The sequence below is a fragment of the Amblyraja radiata genome, chromosome 17 (assembly GCF_010909765.2).
Source record: "Amblyraja radiata isolate CabotCenter1 chromosome 17, sAmbRad1.1.pri, whole genome shotgun sequence".
Lineage (NCBI taxonomy): Eukaryota > Metazoa > Chordata > Chondrichthyes > Rajiformes > Rajidae > Amblyraja > Amblyraja radiata.
Genome location: NC_045972.1, coordinates 28,617,536 through 28,636,097, shown reverse-complemented (window position 1 = coordinate 28,636,097; position 18,562 = coordinate 28,617,536). Strand labels below are relative to the sequence as shown.

Below are 18,562 nucleotides of genomic sequence, written 5' to 3'. Positions count from 1 at the left end.
TGGGCGAGTTGGGTCGGAAGGCCTGTTTCCACACTGTATTCACTCTATGACCAACACTATCCTACATACTCGGGACAATTTACAATTTTACCAAAGTCAATTAACCTAATGTATGTCTTTGGAGTGTAGGAAGAAACCAGAGCACCCGGCGAAAACCCATGCAGGTCACGGGGAGAACGTACAAACTCCGTACAAACAGCACCTGTGGTCAGGATCGAACAGGGGTCTCTGGCACTATAAGGCACCGTGCCGCCCTGAGGTGTTGCATTTTGGGAAGCCTAACCAGGACAGGACATTCATGGTGAATGGCCAGGCCTTGGGGAGTGTCGTTGAGCAGAGGGATGTAAGCGTGCAGGTATACAGCTCATTCAAAATGGCATTACAGGTAGATAGAGTGGTCAAGGAGACTTCAACAGTCAGGGTATTGGGTTGAGAATGTGTAGGAAAGAACTGCAGATGCTGGTTTAAATCGAACACAGACACAGAATGTTGGAGTAACTCAGCGGGGGACAGGCAGCATCCCTGGAGAGACGGAATGGGTGTATAACTTGGGATAGACACAAAATGCTCGAGTAACTCAGCAAGTCAGGCAGCATCCCTGGAGAACATATAGGCAACATATAGGTCGAAACTTCAGTGGGCAGTATAGGCAGGAGCACAGCAGGGAGCGATGAAAGACAGTTTGATTAAGTTGCATTTATTTCAATACCCGAGGCCTGACAGGTAAGTCGGATGAATAGTACAGCGACTGGGTCGTTATAGCCATTAAATAAACTTGGCTAAGAGAGAACATGGCTTCAGCTTTAGAGAATTGGAGGAACAAATATGCCAGGATATTTCAGATTTCCCAAAATAAACGGGATACGTTATAGTGCCAAGAGCTCTCCTCAGTCAATATGCAGAGTAGCAGACAAGGGAGAGGGCAAACTACCTTTCCCATCCCCACACTGACATTTCTGCCCTAGGCCTCCTCCATTGTCAGAGTGAGGCCAAACGCAAATTTGGAAGAACAGCACCTCATATTTCACTTGGGCAGCTTACACCCCAGCGGTACGAATATTGATTTCTCCAAGTTCAAGTAACCCTTGCATTCCCTCTCTCTCCGTTCCTCTCCCACCCTAGTCGTTGTACTAGTTTCACTGGTGTCCTGGTGAGTTTCATTGCGTCTATTTTAGAGGGGGTACAAAGAAAAACTTGGGAACTTCAGATCAGTGAGCCTAACATCTGTGGTATGCAGGTTACTGGAGATGATTCTGGGGAATAAGATATATATGCATTTGGAAAGACGGGTTGATTAGGGATAGTTGGCATGGATTTGTGTGTGAGACATCATGCCTCACGAATTTGAGTTTTTTTGAAGAAGTAACCAAGAAGGTTGATGAGGGCAAGTTCCATAGATGTGGTCTATATGGAATTCAACAAGGCCTTCAATAATAATTAAGGGTTTCGGCCCGAAACGTCGCCTATTTCCTTCGCTCCATAGATGCTGCTGCACCCGCTGAGTTCCTCCAGCAATTTTGTAGGCCTTCAATAAGGTTCTGCATGGTCAGCTTCTCTGAAAAGTTAAATTACATGGGATACCAGGAGAGCTAGCTAATTGCACACAGAATTGGCTTCATGGGTACAAAGCAGAGGGTGGTGGTGAAAGGTTATTTGGACTGGAGGCCTGTGGCTGGTGGTGCTCAGCCCATTTCTATATCTATGATTAGGATGAGGATTACAAGACATGATTACTAAGTGTGCAGATGACACTAAAATATTGGTGTTGTAAATAGTGAAGATGGTTATGAAGAATTACAATTTTGATGAGCGGGAAGAATGGCAAAAGTGCTCAAATCAGGCAAGTGTGACGTTGTATTTTGGAAAGTCAAACGAAGGCAGCACCTTCAAGTTCAAGTTCAAGTTAGTTTATTGTCATGTGTCCCTGTGTAGGACAATTAAATTCTTGCTTCACGGTGAACGTTAGGGCCCTGGGTAGTAGTGTAGAGCAGATGGATCCAGGAGTACAAGTATGTACATGTTCTATGTATATAGTTCACTAAAACGTGGTGTCACAGGTAAATAGGGCTGTGAAGGAGGCTTTTGACACATTGGCTTCATCAGTCCAGGAATTGAGCATAGAAGTTAGGTGTTATGTTACAGTTGTACAAGACATTGGTGTGGTTACACTTGGAGTATTGTGTTGAGTTTTGGGCACCCTGCCAGAGCAACAATGCCATAAGCTAGAGAGGGTGCAGAGAAGATTTACATGGTTGCATCACAACACGAGGGCCTGAAGTACCGGGAGATCTTAGACAGGCAGGGACTTTAGTTTTTGGATCTCCAGCTGAGGGCAATCTTAGAGATGGGAATAGAAGGGTAAATGCACAGTCTTTTCCCCAGGGTAGGACAGTTAAGAACTAAAAGGCACAGGTTTAAGTAAGAGTAGAAAGATTGAATAGGAACCCAAGCTATAACTTTTTCACACTGTGGGTGTGTGGAACAAACTGCCAGTGGAGGAAATTGAGGCAGGTATAATAACACCATGTAAAGTACTTTTGGATAGGTACATTGACAGAAAAGATTTAGAGGGTTATGGGCCAATGGCTGGTAAATGGGACTAGTTTAAATAGGGCATATTGATGGGCATGGGCAAGTTGGATCGAAGGTCCTATTTCAGCACTGTAGGATTTTAACTCCTTGGTTCACTCATCAATTCCCACCCAACCCACCCCATCCCCAACCATTTATCTTTGCAGCCACAGGAGAGGTAATACTTGTCCCTGCCCCTCCTCTCTCCAGGTACCCCAGCAGCCTTTCCAGATGAGACAGAGGTTCACGTGCACGACTTTCAATCTCATCTACTGGATTAGGTATTCCTGAAGTGGCCTCCTTCACACTGTCATGATGAAGCGTAGACTAGGCAACCGTTTCACCGAACACTTGCGCTCTGTCCGTCCAGGCCTGCTGGTGCATCCAATGGTTGCTATGCATTTTAACTCCCCAACCCATTCCCTTACCGACCTTCCTGTACTTAGCCTCCTCCATTGCCAGAGTGCGGTCACATACAGACTGAAAGAAAAACATCTCATATTTGACTTGGGAAGCTTCTAACCCAATGGTATGAACATTAAACTTTCTCCAAACTCAAGCAATATTCCTTCTCCCCACCTCCGCCCCCCCCCACCCCCCCCCCCCCCCACCCCCCCCCCCCCCCCCCCCCCCCCCCCCCCCCCCCCCCCCCCCCCCCCCTTGCTGGTGCACATGCATTTCATCCACTGTCTCCCACCGGCCCAATTACCCTGTTCCTTTCTCTTCCTCCACAGGCTCCTTTCCCATTCCACCTTTCCACAATTCCTGTTCATCTCCCACACTTTCTCCTCCCCACTGGCCTCATCCACCAATATCTCCCTCTGGCTTTACATTTCACTCCTCTTTCATAGAAAATAGGTGCAGGAGTAGGCCATTCGGCCCTTCGCGTAATACCGGGTTGTGTCCTTTTCACCTCTCCCCTTCGTCACTTACTCAATCCACCTGCCAACTACATCTCTCTCGTCTGTAGTCAACTATCACTTGCCAGCTTTTGTCCCATACCTACCTCTCTTTTCCAGCTTTCTCTCCCCTACTCCAGTGTCTGAACAAGGGTCCTGACCTGAAATACATTTGCCTATCCCCTCCACAGATGCTACCTGGCCCACTGAATTCCCCCAGCTCTTTGTTTTATGTGTACTGTTGTATATTCTATTTGGTTCCGGGCACCAAAGGTTTCAAATGTCTTTTATTGTCACGTGTACCAATTAAGGTACAGTGATATTTGTATATATTCATGGGGGTTACTGACAGAAAATGTGGCTCCAGGCAGGATTAAAGGTGGAGGACTGTTTGAGGGCACTAGATGTAGTTACAGATGAAAGGGTGTGTGTTTGGGCATCAGTCTGGGTTATAGAAGGGGGAAGTGGTTCTGGACACTGGGTGGGGTCATAGGGCTAGGAATTGATTTCAGGCACAGTTACAGCCTGAGGATGTGGTTCTGGGCAAAGGGCGGGGTTACAAGCAGAAAATATGGGTCTGGACACGGCATGGTTATGTAGGTGGAGGATATGGGTCTGGTCAGGGTTACTCAGAAGGTGTGGCTCTGGGCACTGGCTGGTAATTTATGTAAAGTATGTGGTTCTGGGCACTGGGTGGGTCTTCAGTTGGGGAATGTGGGTCCTGGCAGGATTACATTTGGTGGAGATGGTTCTCGGCATGGTGGTGGCTCTCTCGGGTAGGGTTCCAGCTGTGAGCCTGGCACAGGGTGTGACAGGGTCTCTGCCCACATGGTGTTCATCATCAGTCTGGTATTTGTGCTGGAGGTAGAACCTGTGACAGGCTATGAAATGCCGAGCTCAGAATCGGAAACATTTGCAGCCTGTGCTTACTCCCTCGCTGACAGATTAAAACCCGCTTGCAAGTCCCGCAGCACTTACCTCACCGGTAGCAGCACCTCCTCCCCCTTCCTTCCTTGTTCCCGGTGCACAGGTCAGGCTTGTCAGATGAGCCGCTCCCAGGGTCAACCACTGCCGGTGAGCTGATAGCAGCCAGCGCCTCCCTCCGCGCACGGATCTATATTTACACTCTGCGGGCGGGCAGGCACGCACTCAGATCCTGACAGCAAGTCCTCCTCCTCCTCCTCGTCGTCTCCCCGCACAAGTACCTCAGGCTGACATGAGAATGCAGCTCATTAACATAATCCCTGGGAACGCCGGTGCCTCCGTGTTTGTGGACAGTCGTGGTGACCGGAGAGCCCCCCCCCCCTGCAATCAGCAGTCACCTGATCAGGAGCAGCGAGAGACTGGGAGGAGCAGCGAGTGACCGCAGGCTCCTTGCTCAACCAGTGAGCAGGCTCAGCACACATAGCACTCCCCAGGGCCCTCGCTCTCAGCACTGCAAGGAAAACCAACATAGCTGAGCAACTGGCTGCAGCACTGACAGCAATCGGTGCTGTTGCTGTCACGCACCCCCAGGAGCAGACGGCGCAACTAAGGGTGAAGCCAGACAGTGTCTGAGAAGCACAGATCATCGGGGGCCCAGACTTGTTCACAATGACACTCGTCGTCACCGGGGCCTTCCTCACAATAGACAATAGGAGCAGGAGTAGGCCATTCGGCCCTTCGAGCCAGCACCGCCATTCAATGTGATCAGTACCACGTTCCTGCCTTCTCACTCTATCCCCTGACTCCGCTATCTGTAAGAGCTCTATCTAACTCTCTTGAAAGCATCCAGAGAATTGGCCTCCACTGCCTTCCGAGGCAGAGAATGCCACAGATTCACAACCCTCTGCGTGAAAAAGTGTTTCCTCATCTCCGTTCTAAATGGCTTACCCCTCATTCTTAAACTGTGGCCCCTGGTTCTGGACTCCCCAACATCTGGAACATGTTTCCTGCCTCTAGCGTGTCCAAACCCTTAATAATCCTATATGTTTCAATAATCATCCTTCTAAACTCCAGAGTATACAAGCCCAGCCGCTCCATTCTATAAACATATGAAAGTCCCGTCATCCCGGGAATTAATCTCCTGAACCTACGCTGCACTCCCTCAATAGCAAGAATGTCCTTCCTCAAATTTGGAGTCCAAAACTGCGCACAATACTCCAGGTGTGGTCTCATTACGGCCTTGTACAACTGCAGAAGGACCTCTTTGCTCTTCTATTCAACGCCTCTTGTTATGAAGGCCAACATGCCATTCACTTTCTTTACTGCCTGCTGTACCTGCATGCTTACTTTCAGTGACTGATGCACAAGGACCCCCAGATCTCGTTGTACTTCCCTTTTTCCCAACTTGACACCATTCAGAGAATGTGCCTTCCTGTTTTTGCCACCAAAGTGGATAACCTCACATGTAACCACATTAAACTGCATCTGCCATGCGTCTGCCCGCTCACCCAACCTGTCCAAGTCACCCTGCTTGCTCATAGCATCCAACTCACAGTTCACACTGTCACCCAGCTTTGTGTCATCTGCAAATTTGCTAATGTTACTTTTAATCCCTTCATCTAAATCGTTAATGTATATTGTAAATAGCTTCGGTCCCAGCACCGAGCCTTGCGGTACCCCACTAGTCACTGCCTGCCATTTCTGAAAAGAACCCGTTATGCCCTACTCTTTGTTTCCTGTCTGCCAACTAATTTTTTATCCATGTCAGTACCCTACCCCCAATACCATGTGCTCTCATTCTGCCCACTAATCTCCTATGTGCGACCTTATCAAATGCTTTATGAAAGTCCAAGTACACTACATCCACTGGTTCTCCCTTGTCCATTTTCCTAGTTACATCCTCAAAAAATTCCAGAAGATTAGTCAAGTATGATTTCCCCTTCGTAAATCCATGACTTGCACCGATCCTGTTACTGCTATCCAAATGTGCCGCAATTTCATATTTTATAATTGACTCCAGCATCTTCTCCACCACCAATGTCAGGCTAACTGGTCTATAATTCTCTCTCTAATGCCTTTCTTAAAAAGTGGGATAACATTAGCTATCAGTAAGCCAGTTCTGAATCCATACAACCAATCACTGTGAATCCCTTGCATCTTAATCTTCTGGATCATTTCACCATGGGGGACTTTATCGGATGCCTCACTAAAATCCATGTAGGCAACATCCACCACCCCACCCTCATCAATCACCCAGGTTACCTCCTCAATAAACTCAATTAAATTAGTAAAACATGACCTGCCATGCACAAAGCTATGCTGACTGTTCCCTAATTAGCCAAATATCTTCCTAATGGGAGTAAATCCTATCCTGAATCAAGTAAATCAGATGAATTTAGAGTCTCATGGTGTTTGAGAGGCACATGAATGGGAATGGAGGGAAATTGTTCTTGTGCAGGCAGGTGAGATCACTTTATCCTGACATGATGTTCGGCACAGGCATTTGTTTAAGAAAGAACTGCAGATGCTGGAAAAATCGAAAGGTAGACAAAAATGCTGGAGAAACTCAGCATGGTCGACGTCTCAACCCGAAACATCGCCTGTTCCTTCGCTCCATAGATGCTGCCTTACCCACTGAGTTTCTCCAGCATTTTTGTCTACCTTCGACACAGACATGGCGGGCCAAAGGGCCTGTTCCTGTGCTGTATGTATGTTCTATGGAGGGAATTTATGCTTGGAGCCAAAGGTTGTCGGCAAGGTACTAAACATATAGTTTGCATCCATATCACCAAGGAGGAGGACATGGAGGACAGTGTGCGGGAAATACTAATATGCTCAGGCAGTTTGAGATTAAGAAGGAAGTGGTGTTGTTGCTGTTGAAATGCATTAAGGTAGTAAATCCTCAGAGCCTGCTGAAAACAATCCATAGTAATTGAGACAGGCAAGAGAGCTTACAGCAGCCTTGACATAAATCGTTGTATCTTTGTAGACAACAAAGAACCTGCAGATGTTGGTTTATAATAAAAGACACAATGTTCTGGAATAACCGAGCTGGTCCAGCAGCCTCTCTGGAAAACTTGAATAGGTTATGTTTCGTGTCAGGACATTTCTTCAAATAGATTGGGAGGGTGAAGAAAGCTGGAAGATAGGATGGACAGGACAAACCCCGGGAAAAACAATGTGTCAGATGAATACGGATGAGGGAGTTTCTTTGAAAGGCAGCTGGTTTGGCAAAGGCCACAGAAGAAGTCAATAGGTGTGAATTACGGATAGAAGAGGTTCAAATTGTAAGGCCAGAGGAGTAATATAGGTGGATGGGGAAGGGGGTGCAAATCCAGGTGGGGTACAGGGAAGAGAGGGCGGAAGAAAATGGGGGTTTGTTAGTAGGTTGGTACTTCAAATAGGAGAATTCAATGTTCATACCGTCAGGTTGTAAACGGAATATTAGCGGAATATTAGATGCTATTCCTCCATTTTGTGTGTGGCCTCACTCTGGTAATGGAGGAGATCCATGTCAGAAAGATCAGTATGCGAATGGGAAGGGGAGATAAAATAGTTAGCAACCGAGAGATGCAGCAGGCCTTGGTGGACTGCGTGCGCATTTGACAAAATGGTCGCTGAGTCTATGCTTGGCATTGCCCATGTAGAGATGTGAAGGGAATGAACGTCCATGGTAAAGAAATTGAAAGTTATTGAAGAGTTGAAGGGCGCGCGAGGTGCCTTAGATGTCGGTCAGAGTGGACTGAATACGGGGGGATTAAGGTATTTGGAGATGAGCTCTGTGGGGCCGGAGCACACAGAAAAATGTGTCTACCATGGTTGGCCTGTTTGTGGATTTTGCAGACAGTGCAGAGCTCAGGGACTATAAGGTTGGAGGCTGTGGAGGGGAGATCGCCAGACATGATGCAATCGGTAACAGTCTGGGATTGCTGGCCTGATGTTCATCTGCGAGGTCATAGTTGAGGGGTAGGTATGAGGCGTCCGAGAGCTGGTGCCTGGCCTCAGCATGGTAGAGGTCAGCTTGTCAGACCACAATGCCACCTCCTTTGTCAGCGGGTTTGATAATAATGTTGCGATTATTGATGATTGACCAGAGGACTGAGCCGTCAGAGCAGGTGAGATTGGAGTAGGTAAGAGAAGTGGAGAAGTCAAAATGGTTGATGTCGCACCAGCAGTTGGAAATAAAAAGGTCCAGGGAGGGTGGGGGGGATCCGTGAGGGGGAAGAATGTTAGAGACAGGAGAAGGGAACGTCACCGGGGGACAAGGACTGCTCACCAGAGAAAGAGACCCAGTGGTGAAGGCGACGGAAGAAGGGCTCAATATCGTGATAGGCTTGGAACTTGATGGGGTATGGGTATAGGGGTGCAAAGGTAAGGTCCCTGCTGAGGACTGACCGTTCTGTATCAGAAAGGGAGAAGCGATGGGGGGGAAAGGTAATGAAAACCCAACAGGGGTAAGTGATGGGATCAGACCCAAGCTCTGAGGTGGAAGGAATATGTCCAATTAATGCCAAGGAACTTGAAGCTCCCAACTACAGGGTATATCTACTTTAGCATGATTGATGCTGTTTGGGGTATGTACTGCACCATGCTACCTCAAGTCGATGGAGTCAATGCTGGGGAGGGGGAAAGGAGGCTGCTTTGTGTGGTGGACACAGGCCTTGCAGCCTAGGGTAGAGCTGTTGCCATATCAAACTGCAATGCATCCCCATGGTGCATCAATATAAATTGCTAGTGTCATTGGTGACATACCAAATGTTCTTAGTCTTCTGAGGAAGTAGAGACATTGGTGTGCTTTCTTGGCTGTATTGTTGATAGTGCGTTGTCATGGTGGATGCACAGCGATGGAGTGTATTGTCAGTAAGTCTGCACTCAGATATACAGTACAAAGAAAGGTTCTTCTGCCCATCTCACCCATGCTGACCAAGATGTTCCATTGAAGTTAGTCCCATTAATCCACGCTTGGCCCATATCCCTCTAAACCATTCCATTCCATGTACTTGTCCAAATGTCTGCTGAATGTTGTTGTTGTTGTACTTGCGTCTGGCAGTTTGTTCCATTTGCCCATCACCCTGTGTGTGGAAAAAGTTGCCACTCACTATATCCCAATAAATCTTTCCCCTCTCAAAACCCGCTCTCTGGTTCTTGATTCCCTGACCCTGGGAAAAAGACTGCATTCACCCTATCCCGCTCATGAATTTATACAACTCTATAATTTATAACCTCCTGCAGCCAAACATTTCCCTTTAACTTTGGCCCTCAAGTAATGGCAACATCATCATAAAATCTCAGAGGACAGTGTGTTGTTGGTTGGTGTATACTCAGAGATGGAGAGTGTTGTCAGTAAGCCAGCCAGCATGGAGAGGTTGTGGCACTCGGAGATGGATGGTATGTTGTCAGTGGGATTGCACACTTGGAGGTAGATTGTGTTGTTATAATTGTGCAATCAGAGATTGTCCGTGGGGATGCACACATGGAGATGGATAGATGGACAGTGTTGCCCAGTCTTCCTGACTGAACGCAAAGGGTGAGCAGAAGCGGTGATACGTCCAGTTCCGTTCTTCCACAGTTCATGCCATCCGTTCATCACCCACTCTGGATGGTGTGTACGTCCTGCGGTAAAGTCCGGCAAGCATTGTTTTACACTGGCTGATGGATCTCGTTGCAACTCAGTCAGAAGCCCAGTCATGCAAGATCTTGGTGCTTCTGTGAAAACTAAGGCCAACCACAAGTGTTGCACTATTACCTGGAAGCTAATTATTGAGAGCTGTTACTAGAGCAGATAAATGCCATCTGTGAACCATGACTCTGCCAATAGACAGACTGCTCTCCACTGGAAGATGGTTTCTGTTTTGTCATACTACCCAGGAACACTCAAGAGTCAGGTAGATGAGAGGTGTATTCATCTGATCTAGTTTAGTTTATTATTGTTACTTGTACCGAGGTACGATTAAAGGTTTTTTACTGTGCTATCCCAGCCAGCGGAAAGACCATACATGATCACAATCAAGCCGTCCAGTGTACAGGATAAAGGGTATCACGTTTTGTGCAAGATAAAGTTCAGTAAAGATAATTCAAAGGTCTCAAATAAGGTATAGAGGTCAGGACCACTCTCTAGTTGGTGAGAGGACAGTTCTGTTGCCTCACAACAGAAGAAACTGAGCCTGAGTGACTGGGGTAAGATTGGACCTTGATAATGCTGGTGACCTTGAAGAGGCAGCGTGAAGTGTTGATGGGGTCAATGGAAGGGAGGTTGGTTTGCGTGATGGACTGGGCTGCACTCTGCAATTTCTAGCAGTCTTGGCTGGAGCTGTTCCCAAACTATGCTGTGATGCACCCTGATAAAATGCTTTCGACGGTGTTCTGATGTGGGTTTGACTGTCATGGTGATGGATGCGATCTGAAATACAGCAGGCCCTCAGCACTTTCTCAACCCAATCCAGCGAAGCTTAGTTTAGTTTTTTTTAGTTTGGAGATACAGCGTGGAAATAGGCCCATTTGACCAACTGAGATTGGGGGAGTGGGCAGATGCATGGCAGATGAAGTTTAATGCGGATAAATGTGAGGTTATCCACTTTGGTAGCACAAACAGGAAGGCAGATTACTATCTAAATAGCGTCAAGTTGGGAAAAGGGGAAGTACAACGGGATCTGGTGGTCCTTGTACAGCAGTCTATGAAAGTAAGCATGCAGGTACAGCAGGCAGTGAAGAAAGCGAATGGCATGTTGGCCTTTATAACAAGAGGAATCGAATATAGTAGCAAAGTGGTCCTTCTGCAGTTGTACAGAGCCCTAGTGAGACCACACCTGGAGTATTGCGTGCAGTTTTGGTCCCCTAATTTGAGAAAGGACATTCTTGCTATTGAGGGAGTGCAGCGTAGGTTTACAAGGTTAATTCCCGGGATGGCGGGACTGTCATACGCTGAGAGAATGACGCAGCTGGGCTTGTACACTCTGGAGTTTAGAAGGAAGAGAGGATATTTCATTGAAACATATAAGATTGTTACGGGTTTGGACACGCTAGAGGCAGGAAACATGTTCCCGATGTTGGGGGAGTCCAGAACCAGGGGCCACAGTTTAAGAATAAGGAGTAAGCCATTTAGAACAGAGACGAGGAAACACATTTTCTCACAGAGAGTGGTGTGCCTGTGGAATTCTCTGCCTCAGATGGTGGTGGAGGCAGGTTCTCTGGATGCTTTCCAGAGAGCTGGATAGGGTTCTTAAAAATAGCAGAGTCAGGGGATATGGGGGGAAGGCAGGAACGGGGGTACTGATTGGGGATGATCAGCCATGATCACATTGAATGGCGGTGCTGGCTCGAAGGGCCAAATGGCCTACTCCTGCTCCTATTGTCTATTGAGACTGCACCAACCGTTCACGCTATTTATCCCACTGCACACTGGGATAATTTACAGGTCAATTAACCTACAAACCTACATGTCTTGGAGTGTGGGAGGAAACCAGGACGCCTGGAGGAAACACATGCGGGAACAGGGAGAACATACAAACTTCATATAGGCAGCACTCGTAATCGGAATCGAACTCTGGTCTCTGGTCCTGTAAGGCAGCGAATATACCGCTGTGCCACGGTGCCGCCTGTGCTGTTGGCACCGGAGAGCTTGACAGGGCAGTCACAGTGATGCAGCGGTGAAGTTACTACGTTACGGTGCTAGAGACCAGAGTATGATCCTGACTATGGGTGCTGTCTGTAGGTAGTTTGTATGTTCTCCCTGTCACCACATGAGATTCCTCCCACACTCCAAAGATTTAAAGGTTTTGTATGTTAATTGGTGTCAGTAAAATTCACCCTAGTGCGTAGGATAGTGTTAGTGTACAGGGTGATCGTTGATGGCGTGGACACAGTGGGCCGAAGGGCCTGTTTCCGCGTTGTACCATTAAAGTCTAAAAAAAGTGTCCCTGAGGGCATCGGAATTGCTTCCCTGCAGGTTCTTGGCCAATACACACACTCTGTCTGTGGGTGTCCTTCTCATGTCTCCTGATGCGAAATAAAAGGAAACAGTCTATCAGGGAAAGAGGAGGATTTCTAACAGTACCAGCCTGCTTGGACAGGACTGAGTAAGTGCAGGTATTAGATTATGCATTAAACCATGAACATACTGTATCTTCCATTTCATTTATTCACCTGTGAAATTGTAATTCAATTATTTTTGTTTACAGATTTTGTCTTGTCAGTAATAAACCTCACCAGGGCTATTAAGGTAGTGTGTTGAGTAATACGAAAATAACTGATGTGTTGTACTCCTGAGCTTAGATGTTTACAATCTCAACTAAATTAGATGCAGTAAATCAAGCACAGATCAGAAACCATGAGTTGACGTCAGTCACTCAGACAGCAGATAGTAAACACACTACAATCAAGATACAACCTTCCCCATGTCCACTAAAATGTAGCACTCTCCCAGTCATTACCCAATGATGCCACCAAAGTGACCATGCCCTACTGCCCAAATGTGAAAGCTCTACTGGTCATTACCTGAAGATGTTACGGCCTCACAGCAGTAGGAGCAAGTGAAGATAGAGACAAAATGCAGGAGTAACTCAGCGGGTCAGGCAGCATTCTGACAAATCTCGTTTGCATCCTTTGGTAACATGCCGACCACACCTGCACACAATATGCAAATGCAGCCTAAGCAATGTTTTATAGGCGTTAGATGTGGCCCTTGTGGCTAAAGGGATCAGGGGGTATGGAGAGAAGGCAGGTACAGGATACTGAGTTGGATGATCAGCCATGATCATATTGAATGGCGGTGCATGCTCGAAGGGCCGAATGGCCTACTCCTGCACCTATTTGCTATGTTTCTATAAAGCTTCTATGACTTCCTGGCCTTTATACTCAATGCCCTAAATGACAAAGGCAAGCATACCATAAACCTTCTTTACCAATCTACCTACTTGTGTTGCCACTTTCAAGGAGCTATAGACTTGGACCCCAAGAATGTCTGGTTAATTTGACCCCGTGAATGTTGATGAGGGAACCAGGCGGCGATAAAGTCACTGAAAGTCAAGGTTGTGATTGAAATCTCTTACTGAAGAAACTCATGTTTGGAACCTTAGGGATGCAGATGTATTTGCCACTAATACACGTTAGAACATAGAGCACAGCACAGGAAGGGGGCTCTTCAGCCCACAATGCTTGTGGCAAACCAGATCTCACTTCCGTGTGCCTATCTAAAAGCCTCTTAAATGCCATTATCATATCTGCCTCCACCACCACCTCGGCAATGCATTCCAGGCCCCCACCACGCTCTGTGTTAAACAATTTGCACCGCACATCTCCATTACACTTTCCTCCTCTCATCTTATAATTGTGGTGTTGGGCATTTCCACCCTGAGAAAAAGATTCTGACTATCTCCACCTCTCATCATTTTATATACTTCTATCAGATCAGATTCAAGTCGTCTCAGACTTGCTGCACCCAGACACATTGGTTCCTTTGTGGCAGTGAATAGAACTGGACAATGTGCCAGCACCGATAAACTTTCCCACTTCTGGTCTTATGATAGAAAGGATGAAGCAGTTGAAGATGTGTAGGAAAGAACTGCAGATGCTGGTTTAAATCGAAGGTAGACACAAGATGCTGGAGTAACTCAGTGGGACAGGCAGCATCTCTGGAGAGAAGAAATGGGTGACGTTTTGGGTCAAGTCTGTAGAAGGGTCTCAACCCGAACCGTCACCCATTTCTTCTCTCCAGAGATGCTGGCTGTCCTGCTGAGTTACTCCAGAATTTTGTGTGTACAAGCAGTTGAAGATGTTTGGGCCAAGGATCCAAGTACACTGCACTAAGGAACTCCATTGATGATGCTTTCTTTAAAAATATGAGATATGTCATCCAGGTCTGGTAATTCATCCTGCAATTATTTTCGCATCAAACGTTTATCCAATTTTTTGGTGAAAACTTCTATTGAAACTGCATCCACTTCCCTTCAAGGCACAGAATTGCTGAATTCTCTTCATCTCAGTATGGGCTCTCTTGCCAATGAGCAGATATTTGTTTCCTCCGTTTGCCAATCCTCCTTCCTGTGAAATCAACATTTCTTACTTATGTTATGAAAACCATCGATAATTTTGATCACCGCTTAAATCCACCATTTCTTGAGATGCCGACTAGTCCTGCTTACAGACAAGAAAGGCAAGAATTGAGGAGATAGTCGAGGAGATGGGCACTCTGCTTACCCCCTGATGATCTCCCAAAATCAGAAGCTGGTGACACATTTGCAGTCTCATCATATAGATGAAGCATAGAAAAAACAACAAATACTCCACCCCAAACTCTAAGTACTCGGGTTTATAATAGAAAATTCATGTAAATATAGTGTACAGCGATCAGTTATATGCATAAATATATTTTGAAAGGATACAAAGTCCATTAATGAAGGCGGTGAGAGTTATTTTTAGAGAATTATGTTATAGGAATAGTTTCGGAAACTCCTGTTTCATAAAGCCCCAAACCACCTCTTGGCCTGCTGCTGGCAATGTAGTAGCTGACATTCTGGAGAGATTTCCTCCCTCTGGTCCACCAACCTTCCAATTGCTTGCTCAAGGGATCTGCAGCTGCAACAACTCGGGGTCATCATCAAAGTCGCTGCCAGTCTCATTGGGATCATCTGGTTCAAAACAAGAGCTTCTTTTCCCAAAGACTGTCTGTTGCCTCCTCAACCTGTGTGACAGAGAAAACATGGTGAAGGCTGAACCGTACAGAAGTCTCCTACAGAGCACCGCGTCCTATGGAAAAGCCACCGCAGTGCAAGGTGGAAGTCCTCGGGGTCAGAGTCTATCGAGATTGGGTCGAGGACAGTGTCGGGTCATCGCTATGAGGACGAGGTTGAACATAGGGTGGGGTCGGGTTGCGGTTGGGATCTCGAAGTTGAGTCGAGGTGGATAGGCCGAGGTGGACGGGCCGCGTCGCCAAGAAAAAAGGCTGACAATAACCTGGCCCTTAACTCCAAGAAGCTCATTGTAGACTTCAGGAAGTCTAGGGGCGGCACGCACACCCCCATCCACATCAACGGGACGGAGGTGGAACGTGTTTCCAGCTTCAGGTTCCTGGGGGTCAACATCTCCGATGACCTCTCTTGGACCCGCAATACCTCAACTCTGGTCAAGAAGGCTCACCAGCGCTTCTTCTTCCTGAGGAGACTGAAGAAGGTCCATCTGTCTCCTCAGATTCTGGTGAACTTCTACCGCTGCACCATCGAGAGCATCCTTACCAACTGTATCACAGTATGGTATGGCAACTGCTCTGTCTCCGACGGGAAAGCACTGCAGAGGGTGGTGAAAATTGCCCAACGCATCACCGGTTCCTCGCTCCCCTCCATTGAGTCTGTCCAAAGCAAGCATTGTCTGCGAAGGGCGCTCAGCATCGCCAAGGACTGCTCTCACCCAACCATGGACTGTTTACCTTCCTACCATCCGGGAGGCGCTACAGGTCTCTCCGTTGCCGGACCAGCAGGTCCAGGAACAGCTTCTTCCCTGCGGCTGTCACACTACTCAACAATGTACCTCGGTGATTGCCAATCACCCTCCCCTCCCCCCCCCCCCCCGACACTCCTCCCACAGGAAAAACACTATGACTGTATGCATGTAAGTAGATTTATTTATTTATTGAAATCATATTCTTTGTCGCTCTTCCAGGGAGATGCTAACTGCATTTCGTTGTCTCTGTACTGTACACTGACAATGACAATGAAAGTTCAATCTGAATCTGAAAGGGGGACCTGGCACAGGGGGCTGCCAATGAATAAAGGATCTGGATTGGGGGGGGGGGGGGGGGGGGGGGTTGTGAAGAAGGGATTACTTTATGTAACTTTGTCGGATAGTCACCCAGGAAAACACATGTCCTACATGAAGCATGCAGCATAACATTCCATCTCTTTCCTGTATGATAGTCATCCTCTTTTTATTTCTTAGTTCCACCCATATAGCATCACAAGACAATAGTCAGCACGGTTTTGTACGTGGGAGGCCGTGTCTCACGAATCTGATTGGACATTTTCAAGATGTGACCGAAAAGGTTGATGAGGGCAGAGCTGTAAATTTTGCATAAATGGACTTCAGCAAAGCATTCATCAAGATTCCACATGGTAGGCTGCTCGAGAGGGTTAGATCACAAGCAGAGATAGCTGAATGGATAGAAAATTGACCATGGAAGGAAGCAGAGGGTGATGGCGGAAGGTTGCTTCTCAGACTGGGGCCTATGACTAGTGGTGTGCCTCATGGTTCGGTGCTGGGCCGTTACTGTTTGTCATCTATATCAATGATTTGGATGAGAACTTACATGGCAAGATTAGCAAGTTTGCAGATGATATAAAAGTGGGTGGTTTTTCAGATAGTGAAGATGGTTGTGAAAAATTGCAGCAGGATCTTGATCGTTTGGCCAGGTAGGCTGAGGAATGGTTGATGGAATTTAATACAGAGAAATGTGTTGCATTTTAGGACAGTGTATGGTAGGGCTCTGGGGAGTGATGTAGAGCAGAGGGATCTCGGAGAGCAGGTACATAGTTCCTTGAAGATGGAGTTACAGGTGGATAGGGTGGTCTGAAAGGCTTTTGGCTCATTGGTCTTCATCAGGGCATTGAGTATAAAAGTTGGGAGGTCACGTTGGTTATCTTAAGATGTTGGTGAGACTGTATTTTGGGTATTGTGTTCAGTTCTGGGCACCATGTTGTAGGAAAGTTGTTGTCAAGCTGGAAAGGTACAGAGAAAATTTACGAAGATGTTGCCAGGACTCAAGTGTCTGAGCTATATGAAGAGGTTGAGTAGGCTGGGTCTCTATTCCTTGAAGTGTAGGAGAATGAGGGGTGATCTTATACAGTTGTATTAAATCATGAGATGAATAGATTGGGTAGATGAAATGCCTTTATTTGTCGTTGTAAGCACTGCATACAACAAAATTGTTGTTGCCACTCCTTTGGTGCATAATATACAAACATAAAAACACAGGACACAATTTAAAAACAATGTTAAAAACTAGGTATTAAAATAAGTAAGTAATCAGTACTGTACATGGTGATAGTAAAAGTTCAAGGTGAGTAGCAGCATGGAAGAGTGCAGCATGAATAATACTCAGTGTTTTTTCATGTTAAGTGTGAAGATTGCTTTGGGGAAGAAACTGTCTCCAAGTCTGGAGGTGCGTGTTTTGGCTGACCTGTAACGCCTGCCAGAGGGCAACAGTTCAAAAAGGTGGTGACCGGGGTGTGTGGAGTCTTTGACGATTTTAGTGGCTCTGCTGAGGTAGCGCGAGGTGGCAATATCCTCCAGAGAGGGCAGTGGGCAGCCAGTGATTCTCTCTGCTGTTTTTACCACTCTCTGGAGCCCTTTCTTGTCTGCAGCAGAGCAGCCTGCATACCACACTGACCTGCAATATGTCAGTAGACTCTCGATGGTCGCCCAGTAGAAGGCTTCTTCTTGGTGTTGTGCCTCCTGAGCACTCTCAGGAAGTGGAGTTTCTGTTGTGCTCTCTTGACGGTTGCAGTGGTGTTGGCCGACCAGGAGAGGTCCTCGGATATGAGGGCTCCTAGGAATTTGAAAGTCTGCATCCTTTCCACACATGCCCCATTTATGCAGAGCGGGGCTGGGTCTGCGTCCCGTTTCCTCCTGAAGTCCAGTATTAGCTCCTTTGTCTTGGTTGTGTTCAGTGTCAGGTTATTTACTGAACACCACTTGTTCATCTTGTTGCTGTATCTCGTCCCTGTATGCTGACTTGTCCCCTCCCCCCCCTGAGATGAGCCCGACGACAGTTGTGTCGTTGGCAAATTTAATAATGGTGTTAGACAGGTGGGCGGGTGTGCAGTCATAGGTGTATAGGGAGTAAAGGAGTGGACTCAGCACACAGCCTTGAGGTGCACCAGTGCTTAGTGTGATGGAGGAGGAGATGTGGGGGCCGGTTTTAACTCTCTGTGGGCGGTTTGTGAGAAAGTCTTTGATCCATGTGCAGATGGGGACGAGAGGCCTAGGTCAAGCAGTTTGCTGATTAAAATGTCCGGAATGATTGTATTGAATGCTGAGCGATAATCAATGAATAACATCCTCACGTAGCTTTCCCGATGTTCCAAATGGCTCAGTGCGGTGTGAGTTGCTATGGCGATGGCGTCCTCAGTGGATCTGTTATCTCTGTAGGCAAACTGATGTGGGTCGAAGGAGGGAGGTAG

At 47.0% G+C, this 18,562-nt stretch overlaps 2 protein-coding genes and 1 long non-coding RNA gene across 7 annotated transcripts in view; 1 reads left to right on the top strand and 2 right to left on the bottom strand.

The window, feature by feature from the left end:
• Positions 1–5,090, bottom strand: part of dok4 (docking protein 4) — a 28,570-nt gene extending 23,480 nt beyond the window's left edge. The window contains exon 1 of one of the 3 annotated variants that reach the window (XM_033035941.1): positions 4,449–5,090. The gene's annotated coding sequence lies outside the window, so the exon portion shown is untranslated. The remainder of the gene's footprint in view (positions 1–4,448) is intronic. The other 2 variants (XM_033035942.1, XM_033035943.1) reach the window with 2 other exon arrangements.
• Positions 21–17,595, top strand: LOC116982638. The gene is made up of 3 exons (XR_004414509.1): positions 21–35; positions 10,615–10,620; positions 17,261–17,595. It is a non-coding gene; the product is annotated as an uncharacterized LOC116982638 (long non-coding RNA).
• The window catches only part of ccdc102a (coiled-coil domain containing 102A), a 35,603-nt gene continuing 31,244 nt past the window's right edge, over positions 14,204–18,562 (bottom strand). For 2 of the 3 annotated variants that reach the window (XM_033035940.1, XM_033035938.1), the window contains one exon: positions 14,682–15,072. In XM_033035940.1, coding sequence (XP_032891831.1) covers positions 14,952–15,072 — 121 coding nt within the window. In that variant the 3' untranslated portion in view covers positions 14,682–14,951. Of the gene's footprint in view, positions 14,433–14,681; positions 15,073–18,562 lie in introns of those variants that run through there. The other variant, XM_033035939.1, reaches the window with a different exon arrangement.